The sequence below is a fragment of the Cupressus sempervirens genome, chromosome 7, assembly GCF_028749045.1.
Source record: "Cupressus sempervirens isolate cs-2001-9-10 chromosome 7, ASM2874904v1, whole genome shotgun sequence".
In the NCBI taxonomy this organism is placed as follows: Eukaryota; Viridiplantae; Streptophyta; class Pinopsida; order Cupressales; family Cupressaceae; genus Cupressus; species Cupressus sempervirens.
Window position 1 is genome coordinate 915,122,414 of NC_143124.1, and position 17,795 is coordinate 915,140,208.

General features: G+C 35.3%; 1 protein-coding gene across 3 annotated transcripts; it reads left to right on the forward strand.

The window, feature by feature from the left end:
- The first annotated feature begins 297 nt into the window (after positions 1–297).
- Positions 298–4,209, forward strand: LOC149550502 (ras-related protein RABA1g-like). Of its 3 annotated transcripts, none has more exons than XM_089793503.1 (3): positions 298–549; positions 797–1,099; positions 3,343–4,209. In XM_089793503.1, exons 2-3 carry the CDS (start codon positions 882–884, stop codon positions 3,776–3,778), a joined length of 654 nt encoding a protein of 217 aa, XP_089649629.1. In that variant the 5' UTR covers positions 298–549; positions 797–881; the 3' UTR covers positions 3,779–4,209. The 3 variants fall into 3 exon arrangements, with proteins under 3 accessions (XP_089649629.1, XP_089649628.1, XP_089649630.1); XM_089793502.1 differs by having other exon boundaries at positions 393–647; XM_089793504.1 differs by lacking the exon at positions 298–549 and adding an exon at positions 643–702.
- Positions 4,210–17,795: the final 13,586 nt, after the last annotated feature.

A 17,795-nucleotide genomic window follows, 5' to 3' on the forward strand; every position in this document is an offset into this window, starting at 1 on the left:
AGTGAATCATATAAATACAATCCTTGGCTTAGTCATTTCCTTTAAATCATAATCAAAAGTTTTATTATCAACAAGTATTAGCAATTATCAAAGTGTCATTCATCATTGCTCATTTTGAAGACTCCCTCTGGTATGGTATTATTGTTCATCTTTTCATTTTACGGAGAGAAACAAGAGAACAATTGAAAATCTTTACTATGGTATTATTGTTTCAAAATGTGTCACAATACTCAGCCTATCGACAAGTACTAATAACACAACCTAATAAATTAAGCACAAATCTTTCCCCTTATTTACATTAATAGAATGACAAATAGAACTGTAATAGGCACCAGGAAAATTCAGCAAACAAATTTCTTAAAAACATAAAAAAAAAAAAGGTTGATCGTGACAAATCTATGACAATATTTAAAACGCCTCTTGGAATTTTATCGTTCACGGGAACGGTGCCAAGTAAAGATGAAGTATGAGCACATTATGAACACCGAGATTGGATGCCTCCAAAATCGTTGCAAATGCCTCAGATATTATATTAATTTTCCTCAACAAGTAATTTTTTTTTTGTTCTTTCGGCTTCTCGGAGCTTTTCCCCCTATCTTTACAACATTTTCCATGCTTCAATGTGATTCTAAATTACTCATTCGAAGGTAGGTTTTTCAACACGCTGGATTGCCTTCTTTACAAGTGTTGCTTTGGGAAATGGTGCTTTTTCTGTCATTGTTACTGCAGTCGCTCTTTTACTTTCTCTTTCATTTTTGTAATCTCTTAATTGGGATTTATTGTCGGTGTTTCTCAGGTGTGATTTGGAAGCTCGTTCGACATTGTAGTAGGGCATTGACCTGATCCGAAGGAAAAAGAAGATAGCAGCATCTTGTGCAAGAATGGCTTACAGGGTTGATGAAGACTATGATTATCTGTTCAAGGTGGTGATGATTGGGGATTCTGGAGTAGGGAAATCGAATCTGCTTTCAAGGTTCACAAGAAATGAATTCAGTCTGGAATCTAAGTCGACCATTGGAGTGGAATTTGCCACTAGGAGTGTCACTGTCGATGGGAAGCTTGTCAAGGCCCAGATATGGGATACTGCAGGGCAAGAGAGGTATGAAAGCGGGAACCAGAGTTACATACATTTTGTTTATCTGAACAAAATTCATCTGTGCATTGATTTTGATATATGCGTTCATTTACATTGCAGTTAATTGTAGACATGTATTTTTGATATATTTGGGAATTATTGGTGCTACATTATGGATGTAATTGGGTGTTTTAAGAAGTGGGTTTGGCCTGATCCTTTTTCACAATGTATTATTTCCTGAAGCTATGAGGATTTGTGTGTGGACTTATATTGGATTACCTGGGTCTCTCCAAGTAATATTTTATTGACCTGTTATGGCTGTTGTGCTTTTATTTTCGGAAATCCCCGTGTTTTTTCGTTGATTTGAATCTTAGAAGTCCACCAGCCTATACATTACAAGGGAATTAACTGTTCATAATTAGTTGTTGGTTTGAGGAGCCATCTAAGGGCATAAAAATCATGCCGTATTATTCTGTGGTTTTCTGTAATATTTTTGTTGCTATTGTAGGATTTTCATTAACGCTACATGTATTTAATTTCTAAAAGGCCTTGTAATATCGCGGATACCGCGACTCTTTCTCAATGGTAAATGCAGTTAGTGTTTAGCAGTTAACCCACAATAGGATTCCCCAGTAATATGCTTTAAGGTGCGAGGATAAATGTAGGGTCTATTGCGGTTTAGTTCTTTTTAAGACTGCACAAACATGTCATAAAGAGATTATATCAGTGTCTAAGAATAATTAAATTTAGTCGTTAAAACTCAAAAGTGAATCAGCTCTGTTGAAGCATGGAAGGATGAATGTTCATCCTTGACAAAAGAGAATTCGATCTTTTGCCTGCACTTTAAGGACAACGACCTACTTCTAGTGTTATTTTGAAGATGTTGTGGGATATGATTTGGGATCCTCATACGCACCTGTCTTATCCCTTGGTTGGCCAGTTTATGTGAGTAGTCATTCCTTCTATAACCTTTGAGGTAAAGATGTAAACATGTCAACCTGGGAACATCTACCCCAAATCATTTTCCAAATTGGCAAAGTTTTTGCGGTATATAATCCTTACAAGCTTCTATTGTCATGGAGTTATTATCATTGCGTTTGGTTACATTCGGACATATTTTGATATTTGTTAGTTTTCTGGAGTTTTGGCTGTCCAGTTTTAATTAGATTTATTTGTTTTTTGTGGGAGGATTTGTATCTCGTGTATTAGGCTCTCTTTGAGGGCCAATTCCAGTGAGTAGTCATTTCTTCCTGACAACCAGGAGGAATGAGGGCTCAAAAAACGCACAACCACTTCTAATTATATCAGTATTGGATAAAAAGAAAGATCATAAAGCATCAACTTGGGGACTTTCATCACAAAACCTGTTCTGTGACAAAGCTTTTGATGTTTGTGCATTTGTTTTCTCTTACAAGTGAATAAGGCAAACTTAATCTGCACAGTCGACTCATCATAAAAAAAAGTTCAACTCATTGTGGTATCTTCATCTTTTTCAATGGATGCAGATCATTTGGTTGAACCATGGTGTTGTCACATGGTAAATTTTACTATCAAACCAGTTGCTATAGACTACATTAGATAATGGTGGGTTCAATGTATGACTTGAGTTTCTTGTAATCTTCAACCTGGACGTGAAAATAGTTTTGGCCAAACTAAATACATATGATAAATGCAGATTTAAAACAGCAGCATTCAGGCTTGGTCATTGGGCTGGTATAGCCTAGACCCTACATAGAGAAAGGGACATAAGTTATAACCCATTATAGCTTCAAAATGCATAGGGGCGAGCTGTAAAATACCCCACATACTGTATTCTATTTGTTTTACAAAAATGAGCTTCAGTGCAGGGATTGCTTTTTTTGGCTTCTTCGGTAAAAAAATGTGTTTAGCTGTTGAATGATGTTGTGATGTGGGTATGACCTAAAGAACTTCCATTCTTGGGCTCGACTATGATGTAAAATATTGACTACTGATACCATAACTCGCAGCATCAATTTCGACATATCCTCTAACCTCAAAGTCATCCTTTCTTTCCTTAGATAACTGTCAAAACTGTAACGAATTTTAGAAAAACAAGTCAATCATATGCAAAGTCTTGTACTGGAAATATATATGACTAAGAATATATTTAAAATAAACACCCATGCATCTTTCGAGAACTCATTTTAATGAAATCCCATTTTTTCAGAAGAGCCAAATTCTTCAAGCACTGATACCATTACTATACATATAAAAAAGTTAGTCTAATGCAGATTTGGTATATGCAGGTATCGGGCCATTACAAGTGCTTACTACCGCGGAGCAGTGGGGGCTCTTATAGTGTATGACATCACTCGAGATATGACCTTTCAAAATGTTGAGAGATGGCTCAAGGAGCTGAGAGATCATACTGAGCCGTCCATTGTGGTGATGGTTGTTGGAAACAAGCTGGATATAGGGCACTTGAGAGCTGTGGCTTCAGAGGATGCTGAAACATTTTCAGAGAAGGAAAGTTTATTCTTCATGGAAACATCAGCACTGGATTCAACAAATGTTGAGGAAGCTTTCACACGAATTTTGAATCAGATTTACAGGGTTACAAGTAAGAAGACACTGGAAATCAGTGAGGAGCAGACAAATATTCCTGGAAAGGGTCAAACAATTCATATTAATAGCAAGGATGAAGTTACTGCAACCAAGAAGTCTGGCTGCTGTCAACTCTGAGATCTTGGCTTTTACAGCGAAAGGCTAATTCTGTTAACAACTCCTGATGTTTTGGGCAAGTTGTAGAGTATTTGGACTTCACTAGCCTGGCTGATCACTCTACACATTCAAGCTTCCTGTACCAAATTCTCATGGACCTAAGGAGAATTGTGCACAATTCTTCAAGTCCAAGCTCGTTAATGAACCAATGGCCAAGTAGATTTTTAGATATCCTTTTCTTTGTTTTTGGCTTTCAACTATTGTGATGCTAAATCGACCTTTTAATAGCTTCGTAAATGTACACAAAGCTTGAGTAACTCATGGGAACATTAGAATTCATATCAATTACAACTGGTAATCAGTCAGATGCAAGTTTAAAGAGGCTTGCCATTTAATCTTGGGCAGAATGTGAATTTTATATACTTCCAGAATTATATTTTCCTCCTTTTTAAGATGTGTATACGTTCTCTTTGATGGTAAGAATATATGTCCTTGAAAAGTTAATTATATATGTGATGGTTTGGTTTGATCTTCAATTGCATGCATAATTTCTTCATCGTCTGAGAAAAACAGTGGTATGTAATCAAGGAGCTGTACTAGTAATTTGCGAGTTCTTTGTATTTCTTTTCCTCCACATATAAGGAAAACATTTACAACCACATTCCACCATTTGAGGTAGAAGAATTTTAATGCTCCGTACATGGTTCCATTACTCCACAAGAGAGCCCATAAGGTTTCAATCATTTTAAGAGCTATTTGTGCTGTGAAATAGTACTCTCAAATTTTTAATTGTTTAATGGGAATACTCTCCAAGCTGGGAGTTAGGATATCTCTGGTTTTTAGAAGGCTTTATAATATTTTTCTTAAATGACAAAAACAGCCGACTCCCAGACAGATTAGTAAATGTGTATACTAGTTTTAATCTTGATTTTTTATGTAAAGATTTTTTAAGTCAGTTGTCCAGCTTAATTAGTATAGAACAATGGAAGCCTACCTTGATTTAGATTCCTTGTTAATCTCTTCTGATTTTGATCCATAAATCTCAGGGTAACAATTTAATATCAGCAACGCCATGTCTGCCGTCTGAAATGGGAAAGGTTATAGGAACAACACCATCCAGTAATTAGAAACATAAGAAACACCATGCACAGATAATTGTAGATACAGATATGAAGGGTCTATTTGAAATATTAACAATCTAGTCAAAGCAATTATATTAAATAGAAAGGAGGAGATTTTGGAAGACATTAGCTTCCTATGACAATCTCCAGTTCTGGATTCAAATGTCACTGAGGGATATATTCTTTATTTTCAAAAGCTAATCTCACTTTAGCAGCGATGCGGTTTATTTTTACCTTCATTTTAGAGCTTTTATGGTTGAAGCACTTTGTTGGGTTCTGATGTATTAAAGAAAACTATTCACTTTTGATTACAGAATTCAACACTTGCTTGCCAATTGGCAGCAGTGTTATTCTGTCTAATAATATTTGAAATAGTGATAGTGCTATCAGGATTCAACTTTGCAGTTTTGGGGTCTAACTGATTGACCCATGCTCACAAGTAGAGATTCAAAAGAACTTGTCTCTCATGAAAATGAATGGAACACTTAGCACTTGTTGCATCTAGGTAATGCTCACATGGGTGAAGCATCATGTTCACGAGTAGTGATTCAAAAGAACTTGTCTTTTATGAGAATGAATGGAACACTTAGCACTCATTGCATCTAGGTAATGCTCACATGGGTGAAGCATTGGGCCTTCCCAGGAGGTCACACATCCCAGTATTACTCTAGCATAAGTATGCTTAACCAATGAATTTCCTCCATACTTGAGAAATGTAAGCCATCTGTTACAAAGATGATCTAAATTCTACTTGTGGCCATAATCAAGCATAATACAGCTGTACATTTATCGAACATTCTTATACACTATTCCGAACTGATTCACTGATGCCTGTAGCCATGTCGCATGCATCATTTCATAACTAGCATTTAAAGTTCTATATGTATACTATACAATACTCCTCTCTTCTCTGTTCTCCCCTTGCTGCTGTCCCTGCCGTTCCAAAAAATGAGGCCTGTTTTTCCCCATCCCGAAAACTCATCACGACATCCTGCCGTACCCCAGTACTGATGTTACACTGTATCTAATGCATGACTTCGTGGCTATTTGTATAATAAGATTCCCTCACATACAGGGACATTCGTAGAACAAATTGGATCTGTTATGACCTACATTATTTTTTCAGAAAGATGGGTAATGCAGAACTAAAAACACAGCTATTCCCTCACATACAGGGACATTCGTAGAACAAATTGGATCTGTTATGACCTACATTACTTTTTCAGAAAGATGGGTAATGCAGAACTAAAAACACAGCTGATTCCCTCACATACAGGGACATTCGTAGAACAAATTGGATCTGTTATGACCTACATCAATTTTTCAGAAAGATGGGTAATGCAGAACTAAAAACACAGCTGACCTAGGGAAATCATGATTGATGGGGATTACGAATTATTTTGGCATAACAGTCAGTCATCTACACCCCTTTATTTTTAGACCAATTGATGTTTTAATCAAAATTATTCATCCCGTTCTTTTCCATTTCATCTATTTTTATGCCAAAGGAGATACCTACTGTGGTAATATCAATTCTCTCTCTAATTAGATTCCCTTCACTGTCGCTTAAGGGCACCTTGTAAAACAAGCTTAATTTGTTATACATTTTTTCACAGGAGATGGGCATTGCATAACTGAAACATAGTTAAGCTAGGAAACCCATGGCGAATTTATGGTTTGGATCAAACATTTTATTCTTATTCTCTTTTCATGCACTCTTTATTTTGTCCTTTTTTTTTCCTTTGAACCTTTGTCTTATCCCTTTCTCTTTTCTAGAAGTAATTCCAGTCCTTATTGAAGGAGACCGCTGCATTGTGAAAAGAATTAATTGTGCAGAAATACTATATTCAATATTATAAAGTGATTTGTAAAATACTTGCTTGTTCTTAACAGAGACCGAAAGGTCATTATATACAAAAGAATGGAACGATGTTTTCTTAGGAAACAATCGTAGAGAATAGAAACATTCTATTCTAGCTGAAAGAAAGCTAAAAAAGTTACAGCTAACTAAAGCTAACAAAATAAATACAATAGATTACCATTAACTAATAATAGACGATTATCTATTATTGTAATACGCTCCCTTAATGGTAAATCTATTTATAACACCAAGTTGTCCTCTGAATTTGACAAACTTATCAAGACCAAGAGGCTTGGTGAGAATGTCTGCAGTCTGATCTGTGGTAGGAACATACTGCAAATCTATTGTCTCGTCTTTAATCAGTTGCCGGATGTAGTGACAATGAACATCCACATGCTTGGTTTGTTTATGGAAGATTGGATTTCGGGCTAACTTGATAACGCCTTCGTTCTCAACAAACAAAGTAGTCGGTCCTACTGGTGACATTTGTATATCCCCAAGCATCTGACAAAGCCAAACTTCACCTTCTGTCTTGACAATCCCTCTATAGAGGAAAGAGAAATTGCATGCTACTTTTTACTGGTCCATGTGACTGCACCAAATCCCAAACTGAACACATCTAGAAGTTGACTTTTTATCGTCAACAAAACTCGCCCAATCTAAATCTGTGAACTCACTAAGTCTAGGATTAGAACTTCAAAAGTACAGAAGTCCATAAGCTGAAGTGCCCTTCACATAACAAAGCACACGCTTTGCTTCCATCCAGGCGTGAGATGTAGTTGACTATAAAGCTGATATCAGACCTAGTAGCAGAGAGGTAGATGAGGTTGCCTACTAGTTGCTTGTATGTAGTGTCATCAACGAAGGGAGAATCAGTCTTTGCAGATAACTTGAGACCTTTCTCCATAGGTGTAAATGCAGGTTTGCAATCCTGCATACGAAATTTGTCTAACATGGCCCTGACATATTTGGATTGAGAGATGACTATACCAGAAGACTATTGCATAACCTCAACACCTAGGCAATAATACATGAGCCCAAGGTCAGTCATATCAAAAGATTGACATAAATTTTGTTTGATTCCCTGAATCAAAGATGTCAAACTACGAGTGATGATCAAATCATCCACATAAATAACCAGAAGGATGATGTCACTATTAGTAGTCTTGATGTACAGATTTGAGTTTGAAGAACTCCTCTTGAAGCCTTGATCACAAAGGTGCTTATCAATTTTTATGTACCATGCTCGAGGGGCTTGCTTCAAGCCATAGAGAGCTTTTGTCAATCTGAGAACATGATGGTCTTTACTAGCAACCTTGAAACTACGAAGTTGCATTATGTAGACCTCTTCATGGAGATCACCATTTAGGAAAGCACTCTTGACGTCCATCTGATGGACCTTCCAACCAAACTATGTAGCTATGGCTAGGATTAATCTGATGGTGCTCATCTTTGTAGTAGGAGCAAAGGTCTCTTCATAATCAATGCCATGATGCTAAGAAAAGCCCTTCATAACTCAACGAGTTTTGTACTTATCCAAAGTACTATCAGATTTGTATTTGATTTTGTAAACCCATTCGTAGCCAATGGGCTTCTTCCCTAATGGAAGATCATAAAGGACCCAGGTGTTATTATTCAGTAGGCTCTAGTGTTTAGATGTCATGGCGTGTTCTCACTCTGGAATTCCTTTAGCATCGGAGTATGTTTGAGGTTCAAACACACTTGAATGTTGGCCATGAGAGCAAAGTTGATAGACTTTGTAGGTTTTCTCCTTTTCCGAGCAGTTCTGTCATCAAGGAGCTCATCATCACGATGATCAACAAGCATCTTAGCCCACCACTTAGGTCAGAGAGGAGAATGACAAACATTAGTATTAGGAGATGCATGGTGATCAAGTTCATCATCAAAAGAATCTAGATCAAACTCAAAGGAAGCATCTACAAAGCGAGGTGATCCTACAGGAGAAGTTGGAGGTGTCTATACAGGGATCAATGGTATAACTGGAGCAACAAGAGTTACTAGAGCCCTCTTATCTAGTGGATCTAATGGAAGCCTAACTCCCAAATCACTAGCCTTCATAAGTTGGTTTGTTGGACCAAGAACAGGAGAAACAAGCATGCAAGGTCCTTGATGCTCATCAAAAACTACATTATGACTATAGATGAGACGAGATGTCTCAAAATCGATTAGGCGGTAGGCTTTGTTGTAATTCCCACCCCTAGTTTACCTTTATATGTTGTATTGCCAAATTCTTTTAGGCCAGTTTGATAGTTATGTTTTACGATTATCGGTACTCGGTTACTAGGTCAATTAGATGTAATTTCATACTCAGTTGATTTATGTGGTGAATTAATTACTTCATGTGTTCAAGATTATTTTGATGATGATACATGTATGTACATAAGATGATTTCATTTATGTCATGATGATAGTTAGATGTGTGACTTATATGCGATTTCTATGGATATTTACCCCATACTTGCATGTGTATGGTGTACTTGTATGTTTTACTTTATGGTTGACATTTCTGATGTGGTTGAGGGAGGGAGTCGTAGTCACCTACTAGTCGAGATCTACACGATGCACCACTTCTTATCATTGTCTATTTAGTTTAGATTATATGTGTATGTACATGCATGGATTTTATGCAGATTGCAGGGACCGTGCATCGACTTCTCGAAATTGCTAGGATGAGTGTGCCTTATCGCAATATCTCAATGGTAAAAGTGGGGAGATAATTCTTCAAGTCCAAACTCTAACCTAAGCCAATTGTCTTAGAAAGTAGGACACATATATGAGTTGTTTACCCATCCAAATTCGTCAAGTGACGTGAATTCGTGATTTTAACCTGGAGTTTGACTTTGTGTTGTCTTTCAGTTGAGTTCTCAGAGTTAGTTTTGTGGGTCTGTAGTAATTTTAAGTTGTAATTAAATCAAATTAAAAGAGTATTTAATGATTTAATTTAATGAATATTTTATGAAGGAAATTTAATATTTAATTAAATTAAATTAATTGAAAAATTAATTAAATAAAAGAATTAAATTTAAAGATGTAGTTAAAGTTCTAATTTTGACGTATTTGTATTTATTAATTTAATAATAATTTATTTAGGAGTTTCATTTTTGTGATAAACTCTAAATATTATTATTAGTTAAATTAATAAATCTTTAATTAAAAGTGTCTTGTGATTTAATAAGAGAGAAAGAAATTGATTTAATAAAGTTTAGGTTTCGCGTGATTGCACAATCGAAACCCTGATTTGGGGGGAAAACTCTTTATTAGGAAATTAGAGTTTATTTCTAATACACAGGTTTGGAGGAGTCAATTTTCGAGAATAGGATTTTCGAAAGAAAAGAAAAATTCTTGTGTGTTTTGTGTGTGCATTGTTTAGCATCAGATCCAAGTAGAATTTCGTGAGTTTTGTGTAGTAGTTCTTGCATCAAAAATATTTGTCTTCTCTGTGTTGATTGAAATTGTTTCAGATTATATTCAGTTTGAAACCCTTGTGTATGAATTTGGTTGTTCTTCGTTTTTGAAAAACTTTGTAAGCAATTTAATGATTTGAAACCCTCACTTGATTAAATTGGTATTTCATAATTGGATGTTTGGATTCGGGTAGGGTTTGCAGAAGAAAATCAGAAATTTTATATAGAAAAATTGATTGGTTGAATGCAATTTTCCTATTAGATCTATATCGACATTATATATATATACACCCCAGTAATTAAAAATTAATGTGGTAATATATTATAATTTTGTTTGTATTGCATGAGGGGTTTATTTAATTTTTTTGTTTTTATTTAAAAAATCAAAATTAAAAAAATATTTTAACATTATTTGAAGGTGGATGGGGCTACCAATCCCCCACCCACCCTGTGGCTACATGTGCAGGTCACATGACAATCTGTTGTTGTTGTAGCAACAAGTACTCCCTACGGTAGTACATTATTGTTGCTGCAATATTGACTTGCCACAATAGTCATAAGTATAGGTCGGTGGACCTTTAAACATGCTTAGTTTAATCTTTATTTTTATTTTTATTTTAAAATATTATTATTAAATTTTATTTAATTAAAATGTTATAATTTACTTTATTTAATTAAAATATTAAATGATATAATTATAATTATTTTAATATATAATTTTTTTTTTGGATAAATGAACGGCCAAAGCCTTGATAAATTTTACTAAACTTAGAGAAGAAATACAATAGCAAAACTTTGTTCAAACGAGCACTAGTAGGAAAGAATGGAGAAGAAAACCTCCAGTCTAGCCTGGAATATATGTCCTATATGATTACAGATTGAAAGAGGCATAGCCTAGTGGAATATTAAAATTTTACATATTAAGAGGAAATGAAGCCCTTATATACATTTACATTATATTTGCCAATCATAAAATCAGAGGCACTATATCCGATTCAGAAACTAGCTCACCCCTTTGTAGATAATCTTCCTCAAGGATCACATCTATCTCTAAAATAACTCCTCAAAAGAACATTAGTCTTTAATATGAACCAAGTTAGAGAAAGTCTGACAAATTAGCTTTCGCAAAGAAATGATTTCCAAGCCTTAAAGATCATTCTTAAGCTATAAAAAAATATAAATACTAACCCCAAATAATTGGAGGGAAAACCATAGAATTAACCCCTAACTCGATCAAAAGCAACATATTACAAAATCTTATTTGATTAAACCAAAGATCATCGAACTAATTAGCATAGGGACCTAAAAGTATATGCAAATTCCAGACATGAATAAACATACACAGTACTTAAATTGAAATTTGTATAGCCCAGAGACTATCACTTTCGAATCTAAATACAAACAAGCTATCCTTTCATGAACATTAATGGCCAATATTGATAATTCTCCCTAAACAAACTACCCAAATTCCTTCTGCTAAATGAAACAGCGGGGGTTTCTTATTACCAGAAAATTGATTCCTATTAGATTATATGTGAAGAGCATAATCAATTCTTAATGAAATAAACTAAATCTCTATCTTTATAGAAAGTAAATCCTCTGTCATATACCATGAGGAAATCGAATGCTCATGATTCCAAAAGTGAATGGAAGTAATCTATCTCCTAAATCAAATAAAGGAACGAACAAAAGAGATAAAATCAAGAATGCTTCTTATCTCATAGGACTAAATAGAGAGTCAGCCTAATCAAAATGTCGTGACCCAATCCAAAAATTTAATCGATAAGTCCAATGCTTAATGAATCATACATGTAGAAATTTGAAAAAGCCGAAGATAAATTGGAGCAGCTACCCCCAAATCCGTATAGACCCATTCGCAATCGAAGGAGATTAATAGATCGATATATCTAGAATTAAAGACATAGTAATGTCAAGATTAAGCTAACCCAGAAATTGAAAAAATAACAAGTCACTTTCTGCATAATAAGTTCATTGCATAAGCTAAACGCAGCCCATGGAAACCATAATGTTGAATGCGAGAAAATTCATGCCATTAGTATAATAAAACTTACTTCAATATATATAAAACCAAGTGTCCATTACATATGAGTTCATTCCAATAATATATACAAACCATACCTTGGCAACCAAACAGAGAACTAAACACAACAGAGACACAGAGCCTAAGTCGATATTTACACCACAGCTACCGAGAGACTAAACAAAAACCAAAAGCTGACCATAAGACTAAAGTATTACATATAACCCTACCTAGGGAACACCATGATCACTTCTGATATATCATTAGGGTTCTCAACCTGAAAGTTAGGTGGGAGTTCGAAATTTGCCTTGAACCTATTGGTCTTGTCAGCATTGGGAGTGCAAAATATTAGGGCCTCTAGATTGTCAAAAGAAACCCCCGGATGAATGTATGAATTGTAAACTTTGAGGTAGTTTGTAAGCCAATCTCTATTGGTTTCTATCACAATGCCCCTCTAGTGCAGGAGAAACCTAATGGATGCCTCCATTTTCGGGCATTGAGTGTAGAATGCAAGACTCTCTCGAATAATAAGGGAAGGATGCCTAAATCTCGTATCCAAATCAGGGGAGCCTAGGGGATGTGCCATGTATCTCTCAGGAAGTGAGATACGAAGTTTGCTATCTATACTCCTGATCGCGTACTCCAAACCCTTTCTCCATGTAGGTTGGAATAGGTCACAACAAAGTTGAATAATTTTGTCATGATCGACCTTGGCTCTAGCCAAGTAGCCTATAAACAATCCTATGATACTACTATTTGTCTACCATGTGTACTTATAGTTGAAGATTCCTTCTCCAATCACCCTGGCTACAACAATCCGTGACATGTCATCTAACCATACTCTGAGATGATTAAAGGAGGTCAAAGAGATATTTATAAGGAGAACTAACACAAACCTACTAAGAAAACATATCGCACCACACTTAGCCTAGCAGAATAATAACATACGATAGTCGAAATTATGAATGGAGGGACACACAAACAAAAGAAAAAAGGCAAGACCACCCCTAGCACCACTAAACATTGGATGAAACCAAATTCTTAACTAGATGAATGAAGTCACCATCTGCACCTTTATTAGCAAGATAATCTGCTTTATGATTACCTTCAAGATAAATATGTTGAATTAGATTATTCTCAAAACCATCAAGCAAAGCTAGGACTTCATCAAGTCTAGAGTTGAGGGTCCAGTTGGGAGTAGAACGTTTCCTAATTACATTCAGAATGGTCTGAGAATCACCCTCAATTACAACTTTTGACACCCTGACCTCATAGCATAATTGCAGCCCTATTTTCAACGCTTCTAATTCGGCTAAATTGTTAGAAGTAGGCCTAATGGCCATAGCTTTTTTTGCTATCCATTGACCCGAATCATTATTGATAATGCATCCTATACCTGCTATGCCAGGATTACCTCGGGCAACCCCATCGAAATTTAGTTTGAACCATCCCTTTGGAGGTGGGGACCAAATACAATTGGCTCTATCTACTTTACTTTTTTAAAAGTATATAAGGGAGGATTAATTAAATTAGCCCAATTTTTTTTTATAATACCATCCCATTGAGAGAAGGAACCTTCTTCTTTTGGGCACTTTCTGAGATGCGAATTAGTAACCTCCACGATGCTAGCCTCAATTTTAGGGATCAACTCCTCGAACTTAAATTCCAAATCATGGAAGATGTGCCTATTTCTCTCCTTCCAGATTTCCCATGATACGATGAATGGGCATATATTTCATAACTTACTATAAACTCCCTTACCTAGATTAGAAGGCCAGCCTCTACGGAAATCCTGAAAGGATTGAGGAAACGGCGAATACCATTCCAATTTAGATCTAAGCCATTCCCCGCATTTTTGCGAAAAAAGGACATTTATATAATAAATGGTCCATGTCTTTAGAATTTTGTTTGCATAGGATGCATCTAGATGGACCTTGAATCTCAAATTTACCAAGCCTATCAGTTGTTGAAATCTTGTTTTGGAATGCTAACCATAGAAAGAAGCTTGCTTTAGGAAGACATGCCATATCCCAACAGAGCTTGAGTGAAATATCGACCTTGTCCCAATTTTGGGATTGCAATAAAGCCTTGTATCCATCTTTAACTTTGTAGTTGCCATCATTAGCTGCTACCCAAATAAGTTCATCTTTCCTCTTCGACTGCTTGATGGGCCTATCAGCCAGTATCCTATTAAAAGCTCCAACTTCTTCCTATTCCACACCCAAACCTTCCACTGATTTCCAAACCCAATAATCAGTACCATTCAGTGCGATTTTAGTTCTATAGTCACTAACTATGTTCCCCCAAAGAGTTGTTATTAGGTGCTTTATATTGTGTAGGAATGCTTTGGAAGCTATAGGAGGATGGTCATCCCAAGAGTCTTCCCAGAATAAGGCCTTGTCTCCTGAACCAACATCCCACATAAGAAACTTGTCAATGAGATCACAACATTTTAGCATAAAATTCTAGCTTTCGGAACCCCTGGGAGGATTTCTTATCCTGAAGATAGAAATAGGATCCTCAACATTAAGATATTTGTTATACAAAATTTTAGCCCATTTTTTATCTCTATCATTATATAGGCGCCATATCAATTTTTCTCCTAAGGCTTCGTTTTGCCATTCAAGATTCTTGATACCAAGACTCCCATTTCTTTAGGTTTGCAAATATATTATCCCATTTGAGGAGCGCTAATTTTTTATCATCTTCATAGTCTTTCCATAGAAAATTCCTAAGTTTAGCTTCGAATTTGAGATGATGACTCTTCGAAAGAGGAAGGCAAGCAAGAGGATATATAGGAATGGTTGATGAAACAAAGTTGATTTTAGTAACCTTTCCTGCTTTAGAGAACCATTTATCTTTCCAACTTCCAATCCTAGTGTCCAATTTTTCCATAGTGTTGTACCACACCTTACAAGATTTAGACCCCTTTTCCAGTGCAAGTCCCATATATTTACACGAGAATTGACCTTTTTTATACCCCTGGAACTTGCAGATCTTGTCTTCTATTTCTTTTTTCGTATTCAAAAAGAAAATCTCAGATTTGGCCTTGTTTACTTTTTTCCCGAAAGCCCTCATATACAATTTAATGATTGATTTAAAGCTCGAGGCTTTAGCTATATTGCTTTTGCCAGGAAGAATCGTATTGTTTGCATATTGTTGATGCATAATATTAGGTAAATTCTTGGTAACAGTTATACACGAAATAACCTGATTCTGATAAGCATTTGATAATGCTCTCCCAAAGGCTTCAGCCATAATGATGAAGAGTGAAGGAGATAAAGGGTCACCTTGACGAATACCCCTTGAGATTTCAAAGAAACCTTCAGGTGTTCCATTAATCAAAATAGAAATCTTAGGAGTAGAAATAAATTTTAAAATGAGGTTAATCCATTGATGCGAAAATCCAAAAGCTTCGAGAACCTTAATAAAAATCTCCAATCAACCATATCGTATGCTTTTTGGATGTCTAATTTTATAAACATGCACGGTTTTTTACTCTTGCCAGCTGAATGAATCATTTCTTGAATGGTAATAATGTCGTTGAGAATAGATCTGCTAGGAAAAAATCCAGTTTGTTCCTTAGAGATCAAATTTGGTAAAAATCCCTTTAGCCTGTTTGCGATGATTTTAGAAAAAAAATTTATAAATTGTGTTGCATAAGGCAATAGGCTTGAAATCTTCGGCACATTATGGGTTTTTCTTTTTTTGGAATCAAAGTAAGGAAGGCAAAGTTAATTTCGGATAGCAAGGCTCCTCTGTTTCTTGAGGCTTTAATGGCCTTCCATAAATCGATTCCAATTATGTCCCAACACTTCTGAAAGAAGAAAACTTGAAAACTGTCAGGTCCTGGAGATTTATCAGGATTCATATTAAAAACAACTAACTTTACCTCTTCCAAGATTATAGGTTTATTTAAAAACTTATTATCATCATTTGAAATTAATTTGGATATGAATATAAGAAGCTAATCTTGTGCTACCTTATTTGACCCATCAAAGTTATTTAGGATTTCTTTTTAAATGAGTTATGATGGTTTCAACGATAGCTCTTGGGTTCTCAACCCGAGAGCCTAGCTGGTTTTTGATGCTAGAAATCTTATTTTTAGATCTGTTGAATAAAGTGGAATTATGAAAATATTTTGTATTTCGATCCCCTTCATCTAGCCATCTCTCCCTCGATTTTTGACGCCAAAAAAATTCCTCCTTGGATAGAATAGACTCTTGTCTAGCTAAAAGATCTATTTCTAGCAAATAACTATCTCTATTCATTCCATTCTTAATAATTTGTAGAGTAAGATTTTGTAATTGGTTTTCTATCTCCAAATTTTCTTTGAAGATATTATTAAAATTTTCTTTATTCCATCTTAAAATGTGTTCTTTTGGCATTTTAAGTTTAGAGACAAAAACAAACATCTTAGAACCCTTAGCAGAATCTTGCACCCACCATGTTTTAATATTTTTGATAAATTTGGGGTCAAAGAACCACATTTTTCACACTTAAAGGGGTTCTTCATAGGCTTAGAAGGATTTGAAAGTTCTATACGCACCAAGAAATGGTCTGACCCAGTGATGGTTAAAATAGAAGATTGAAAGTTAATGTTATTTTCATCCAACTCGCCTATGATAAAAAAAACCTATCCAATTTTTCTACGATATATGTAGAATCTTTTCTTCTATTATTTCAAGTAAAGGTCCCATTATTAATGGGAACATCGATCATATCATGTTTAACAATCCAATCTTTAAAGATCAGAGATGACTGCGGAAGGTGGTGAATACCACCTATTTTTTCATCAAGATCTACGATGGTATTGAAATCTCCTCCTAACACAAAAGATTGATCCTCAAAAGAAGAAATGAAAAGACTAATTTCATCCCAAACAATTTTCTTATCAATATAGCTAATAGGGCCATATATATTAATAAGAATAAACTACAAATTAGATGTGAGACTTTTAACACTGGTACTAATCCAATTGGAACTACAATGCATACAACTTAATGAGACCTTCTTGGGTTTCTAGAGAACTCCTAGACCTCCAAAAGCACCAAGAGATTCTTGAAAAATGGAGTTCCAAATACCTAACATTTTGACTAATTTTGTATACTCGTCTTTACTTAGTTTAGTTTCCTGAACAATTATAATTTCAGAATCAAAGGTTTTAAGAAATTGCTTTACTAACCTTTTCTTTCTAGGGGTGTTTGGTCCCCTAGCATTCCACGTAGTTATCTTCATGGCTCTTTGCAAAGGATCTTCCCCTTCCCTATGTTAAAAAGTTGATCAATTTTCTATTGTTTTCTGCTAAGACCTTCCACTTCCCTCAAATCCTTGAGTGATCTTCTACGTCTTTTGCCCTTTGTTCTACCATAGTTGGGAGAACTCAGACCTACTTGATTTTTTGGATTCCAAGGTTCTTGAATACTTTTTCTGAATTCAAATTGTTGATCTCCTTCTCATCATATGTATCCTTTTTGTCTTCAAGTTCCAATTCCTTAATAATTTGATTAATAATGCAAGGTTGAGAATCCTCTTCAGAATCCTTACTTGTGACATTTTCCAAGTTGTTCCCATTATCTATACCCTTAGG